Below are 6,869 nucleotides of genomic sequence, written 5' to 3'. Positions count from 1 at the left end.
CTCTTAAAAACCTATCTATCCTGCAAATAGAAAAACACACAGAGGAAACTAACCTGGGGTGTCCTTATAGTCCTGCCGTGTTGTACACATGAGGAGTAATGGTTTTATTTTGATTCATTATGTTGTTTGGCAGGCCAGACACTTGGCTGCTGCTGCTACAGACAGACAGACAGACAGACAGACAGACAGACAGACAGACAGACAGACAGACAGACAGACAGACAGACAGACAGACAGGACAGGACAGGACAGGACAGGACAGGACAGGACAGGACAGACAGGCTGGCAGCCAGCATGGTGGCCTCAATTTGATAATAAATAACATCCAACTACACAATGAATCTAAACAATCTGTCACATAAACAGCCAAGGGAGAAAACACTGTGGAGACGGAAAAGAGTAGAGTTAGGAGTCCATTATGCAGCAGTTCATTGATGCTATAGCACTGTTCCGTAAAGTAGAACCACAGATTCTTGACTAGAGAAGAGAAGAGCGAAGTACAATGACACGCCTGTTTTCTCTGCACTGCTGTTACAATGGCACTGATTCTCTCTTCTCCCTTTTAAACTCCATCTCTCTTCTCTCTGACTGGCTGCCTCTCTCTCTCTCTCTTCTCTATCCTTCTCGAATGCTGACTACTTATCTCTGACCACTTGTATTCTCTCCCTCTAGACACAGAGTTACTTTGCTAATAATATCACAATCCTGTTTGTATACTGCCTTATTTACACTGTGCATTGTATGTTCCCAGCACTGAATCCTGTCTATTGGGCTCCAGCAGTGCTCTGCAGACATTCTAGCCCAGAATCCAAACTGATACACCCCCTTTCGTGGAGTGAGACGGATCATATCACATTGGAGACCAGGCTAAAGGCATTCACATCTAATGATCACAGATGGGTTGAACAGTAGCACAAGACAACGTTGTCAGGATTGTATTCTAAGGCTACATCCCGATTTTCCAAACTTCTCCCAAAGTGTGCACTTGCATGGATTTAAAACCATTGGATTGGCATAAGCATTGGCTGGAGGCAGTTTCCACCACTTTTAAATCCATGACTGGAAGACAGCAAGTGCACACTGAGAGAAGGGTGGAGAATTGGGATGCAGCCAAAAAATCACTCATTCTCTGTAGAACAGCTTGCTAAGTGTGTGGTTGTATCACAGAACCAACTCCCTAGCTGGGATCGAAGACAACCATCCAAACCTTCCACCATGGGGGATCCAGCTAATGACAGAAGACCAGAGGGCAAATCCACAGGTTCCAACAACAACTGGAAAACATTTACTTAGGTTTGAAGGTTTCACAGCAGGAAAAATTGTTGAGATTGTTGTCGAGCCAAGAATTGTACCAGTCGAGAGAGGATTCATATAACTCTTTATATTAATCTTTATAGAGGAAACAGATATTAAGTCACACATTTACATGTGGTTTCACAATGTCTGGAAAACACAAAAGACGCTTCTCCGGTTTAAGATTTAAGACCGGTTTAAGACCCTGGTAATATTTTGAACCAGGCCCCTAACCATAAAATGTCTCAGAGTACGTGTGCTGATCTAGGGCCTGTTTTAGCCTTTTAGGTCATAATGAATAAGACGAAACAGACAGGAGGGCTTGATCCTAGATCAGCACTACCACTCTGAGACACTTTTTGAATACAGATCCAGGCCCTTCGTCGTTCTCCCCTGAAATGAAGACACCAGTACACTTCTACACAATTAGAGATGCATGCTGACAGTATCACTCCTATACCCCTCCCACTCACTCCTACAGTCTCATGCCACTCTTAAACCAAACTGAACACAAACAAAACAGTCATTCTCGTGACATGCAACTTGAAACATACAGAACGATAACACATTGAAAAGAAGAGCGTTTGTTTTTTACAGCAATATTCAATGGTGAGACGCATGAGAAGAAACATCTGTAGGATATATACATTAACTTACAGGAAGAGCCAAAGCTCTGTGTTTTATTCACAATATTTACACAGTTCTAACAGCGGACGAAGGAAGGAAATGTGTTCCTGCTTTCCCAAACGTAGCTTGAAGAATTTCCCAATACCTCTCTCCTTTGCATGACTCCCTTGAAACATATGAACACATGACAAACAGTATGTCCATATATCACCGTTACATTTAACAGACCTAGGTTCAAATACTATTTGAAATCCTTTTAAATCCTTTTAAGTACTGGGCGATTGAGCTTCCCTGTCGCAATGGAACCAATAGATTAGTCGCAAAAGTGCAAACCCCACCCATCTGACACTCCGGGCAGACTAGATTTCAAATAGTATTTGAACCCAGGTCTGCTCTTATGTTTAGTTTGGCTAGGTCCAGTCATAAATAGACTATAAAGCTATGTAGGATTGCAGAACAATGCTAAGAAAAGTACCAACAACGATTCTGTCCAGAATACAAGTGGACAATGGCAGGTTTGACTGCAGTCTGGAGACTAATGTCAAGGAGCGAAGCAATGTTGACTGGAGCTTTACAAATGATCCCAGACACACACACTCTTCTCACTGGGTCTCAGCGATATAGTCCCACTATTGCTTTGATCAATCAGCTTTACTACAGCTCTACGGACATTTCTGAGGTTCCAGTGCTGTCCACTTCGCCTAACTGCTCGGACCTAGGCTCAGTAGGCTGCAGGGGAATGGCAATGACGTGAGTCAGCACAGCAAGTGATTCAATAGCGTTACTGTCGATTGTGGTTCAGTACAGGTATGTATTGTACTGGGGACAATGGTGACAGATAGACAGTTCCAGTCCCAGTAGCAGCTCAATCAATCAATCAATCAACCAACCAACCAATCAATCAACCAATCAGACGATGGAGCCCTTGGAGGAGGACAGGTGGATGGACTGGATGCGGATGCCCAGGGTCTTCTCCAGGTCCAGCAGTACGTTTGTGGCGGGGCTGCCTGGGGGCGTGTCGTACAGCAGCGTTTTGAAGGGCTCCAGCTCGATCAGCACCACCATGTTCTTCAGGAAGTAGCCCTCGATGTAGGCAGCCAACTCTGGGGCATCCAGGAACTGATAGAGCGAAAGGTTGGAGAACAGATGAGTGTTGCCTAGTTTGAGATGTATGCCAAACCTATTCATTTTTGCTCACACGCACACACATGCCTACAGTGCGTACTGCAGCAGCACAGACAAACACAGAGACACCTAGCAGGCAGGCAACCACAGGCAAAGATGTTTACACATGATCACACACACACGCACACCTACGGCCTCACACACACACATACATGGATAGACAGTAGACATGCACATGGTGACTCCCAAACCCAACCATCCACATAAACATCCATTCTCAACTCAACTCGACCCTCTCACCTTGGTGTGGCTGTAGATCTCCACACAGGTTTCTGTGTTGATGTTCTTAGAGCAGATGACCTCACAGTGCCTCTGCAGCGCCTCCAGCTGGAAGAACTTGGCCGCTGACAGCAGCTGCACACACCAGAAAAGAGGAGTTATAGCCTGGTGGCATCTATTTGTGCTGCCTTAACTCCTGACCTATGGTCACAACGACATAGATCTGGGTCCAGGCTAGGTAAAGTATTACATATTGTTGGACATATATTGTATTACTGCTTCTAACGAACTGTGACAAATAGAATATTAATCTTCTCATATCAGGTATCTACATTCATGCATCCATATCAGTCTAGGATTCACTGCATCGTAGAGGTTATGACTCAGCATGACTGACAATGTCCAGAAGTGAGCTACTGTACCAGTTTTACCTCCATAATCTCTGTGTTTCTAATGTGCAGATGCTCCGCCCCACCGCAGTACAGGTATTGCATCACCAGCTGTAACAGTAGTGAGAACTGACGTTTACACAACGTTCATAAAACCTAGACTCAGTCGACCTGGAAATGGATTTGTCATGGGAAATAATGTGGGTTCTTTTTTTTTGTATGAACAGTCCATTTTGACAACATATCACAACATTGTATGATATATGCAGGGCCGTGCACAGACCTTTTAAGGGGCAGGTACTCATAAAAAAGAAAAGGCACCCAAAATAAAATAATTTCTGCACGAACCGGACAGACACAGCAATTATGACTTTGATTATTAAGTTACATAAAAGCAATAGATGGCCAAATCTTCATGGCTAATTAAATGACCTGTGTTGGGGAGTCGTGACCTATATGTAGTTCAGATAGTAATTGGACTACATTTGACTTGGTGGTAGTTCATCTACATTCAAATCCACTAGTGTTTTCAGTAGATAAATACTTTTTTGCCATGTAGCATTGTAGCTAACTACAGGAACTAAACAAGAGAATATGAGTAAAGTAGGTAAGAATTGACTTTCTTTTTCAGCATCAGACCTGCCTAATTCTCACTTGAAACAGAGTTGTTGTGGTTATTAGGCTAAATGGACACATTCTGTTAACATCTGACCCAGAAATGATCTGTTCATGCAATTTGTAGTCTACGACATTTCAGATTTACATATTGAACATTTAAGTAGTTTGGATATAGTGAACTACTTTTTCAAAGTAACTTTAGTTAAGTCAACGATATGTTTCTTAAGTGTAGCTGTAGTGTAGCTTAACTTCTTCCAGGGTGAAGTGATTGGTAGCTTGGTAAACTACATTTTCAGAGTAGCTTCCCCAACACTGTAAATTACACATATTTAACAACGACTTGCGGACAGTGGGTTCAGAGCAACAATAAAAGGGCACTTTAGAAACTGGAAGGGGAAAGGGGCATGTGGTCTGCACAGGTAGAGCCCGATCTGTGCACGTGTCTGGATGGTTTCTGGATCTATGTATAGATATGTTCAGATTGTAAGGGGAAAACAGATATCTAAGTAAACAGAACAGTTGTTTTCTCTTTGAACATACCAGGAATATGTTGTATTTGACGTGGCTGATTTCAATACATGTGTTTTCAGCAGCTGGTCTGTTCGCCAGAAGAGACTTAAACCTTGAGGAGAGGAGAGAGAAAGACAGAGATAAATACAACTCAGATAGAGAAAATGAGGAATTAGAAACCTTATCTTGGTTGATATTACCGTAATAAACCTTGATTCACAATCGTTTCAATCATGGTCTTCACACTTGACCAATGAAAACCGTAATCACTGTTGTGATCAAGTCATACACTGTATTCTATGTCACAGAGTAAAACACACTGACTGAAAAAACTGTGTATTTTACGGTATAGATAAGGTAATGGTTCCCATCCATTAAAATATGATCCATGTTTTTACAAGGCCCCTCACACATACCACCAGATCTCCAGAACACGTCAACAGAGCATTGTCAAGGACATCAACCATCTTGTGACAAGCCCTCACTCACTGTATGACCTATCGGGTCAATCATCCTTAATGACATGTGACAGGATCTGAAGTGAGAGTATTCTTAGGGTCCCAAAGGCCAGAGAAAATGACATTATGGATCAACGCACTGACAATATAGATACAGTCTCTACACATATCTGCAGTCAGTCATATTTTTCATCATTGTGTAGCCAATGTGCAATCGCTGTGTTTGTGTGTGTGTGTGTGTGTGTGTGTGTGCGTGTGTGTGTGTGTGTGTGTGTGTGTCAATGGTGTAAGCAGAGTACAGATGGCGCACGTATCCAGATCTATATGGTGAAACACAAGCACATTTGAAATATAGGGATCAAATGACCTCGGCATTAATGATTTTGAGTTATGTATGGGTAGTTGGGGACAGGAGTTTTTAGTGACCTGATCAGGAAAAGCTCTCACTTTCCCTCAGATTCCCCTATCTGAGGGGAATTTATACCATTTCACTTACACTTATCCAATCATTTCAGATCTAGGGGCAAGGGGAAATGTAGGAATATGCCCAGATGCAGTTTAAGCCTATCCAAGATTAGAAATCATGATTGGAGAATCTCCGTTGAAAGTGTGTTTTAGTCTGTGTCCGGAAAACTTGTCCTGTGTGTCTGTGTCTGTGTGAGAGAGTGCAGTGCAGCGTTCTGACCTGCCGGAGGCGGTGAAGAGCAGGACCTTGTGGGCGTAGAAGGGCTTGCCCTCCACCAGGAAGGTCACATCTGACATATCCTTGTTGTTCAGGAAGTGAGGGTCTGGAAGGCACACAGATTCATCATGTATTGCAAGTCACTTCTGAATACCCAGTTTATTACTATCTTTAGCCACCAGATGGCACATGTCTCTATGTTCATGTGAATCTGTGCAGTGTGATACACTATATATACAAAAGTATGTGGACACCCCTTCAAATTAGTGGATTTGGCTATTTCAGCCACACCCATTGCTGACAGGAGTATAAAATTGAGCACACAGCCATGCAATCTCCATAGACAAATATTAGCAGTAGAATGGCCTTACTGAAGAGCTCAGTGACTTTCAACGTGGTACCCTTTCAAACAAGTCAGTTCGTCAAATTTCTGCCCTGCTAGAGCTGCTCCGGTCAACTGTAAGTGCTGTTATTGTGAAGTGGAAACGTCTAGGAGCAACAATGGCTCAGCCGTGAAGTGGTAGGCCACACAAGTTCACAGATCAGGACCGCCGAGTGCTGAAGCGCATAGCGTGTAAAAATCGTCTGTCCTCGGTTACAACACTCACTACCGAGTTCCAAATTGCCTCTGGAAGAAACCTCAGCACAAGAACTGTTCATCGGGAGCTTCATGAAATGGGATTCCATGGCCGAGCAGCCTAAGATCACCATGTACAATGCCAAGTGTCGCCTGGAGGAGTGTAAAGCTCACCGCCATTGGACTCTGGAGCAGTGGAAACACCTTCTCTGGAGTGATGAATCATGCTTCACCATCTGGCAGTCAGATGGACGAATTCGGGTTTGGCGGATACCAGGAGAACACTACCTGCCCAAATGCATTGTGGCAAC

The 6,869-nt window shown here is 43.4% G+C and overlaps 1 protein-coding gene across 3 annotated transcripts in view; it reads right to left on the bottom strand.

Moving 5' to 3' along the window:
* Positions 1-1,361: 1,361 nt before the first annotated feature.
* LOC139540183 (ankyrin repeat and BTB/POZ domain-containing protein 3-B) overlaps positions 1,362-6,869 on the bottom strand; it is a 164,853-nt gene continuing 159,345 nt past the window's right edge. For all 3 annotated transcript variants that reach the window (XM_071343788.1, XM_071343787.1, XM_071343786.1), the window contains 5 exons: positions 5,985-6,087; positions 4,872-4,953; positions 3,756-3,824; positions 3,346-3,459; positions 1,362-3,039 (listed from right to left, as the gene is read on the bottom strand). In XM_071343788.1, the coding sequence (XP_071199889.1) occupies positions 2,830-3,039; positions 3,346-3,459; positions 3,756-3,824; positions 4,872-4,953; positions 5,985-6,087 (578 nt within the window). In that variant the 3' untranslated portion in view covers positions 1,362-2,829. The remainder of the gene's footprint in view (positions 3,040-3,345; positions 3,460-3,755; positions 3,825-4,871; positions 4,954-5,984; positions 6,088-6,869) is intronic.

Source organism: Salvelinus alpinus, chromosome 15, assembly GCF_045679555.1.
Source record: "Salvelinus alpinus chromosome 15, SLU_Salpinus.1, whole genome shotgun sequence".
NCBI classification, from domain to species: Eukaryota; Metazoa; Chordata; class Actinopteri; order Salmoniformes; family Salmonidae; genus Salvelinus; species Salvelinus alpinus.
The sequence above is the reverse complement of the archived record's forward strand: the minus strand, read 5'-3'. Positions and strand labels throughout refer to the sequence as shown.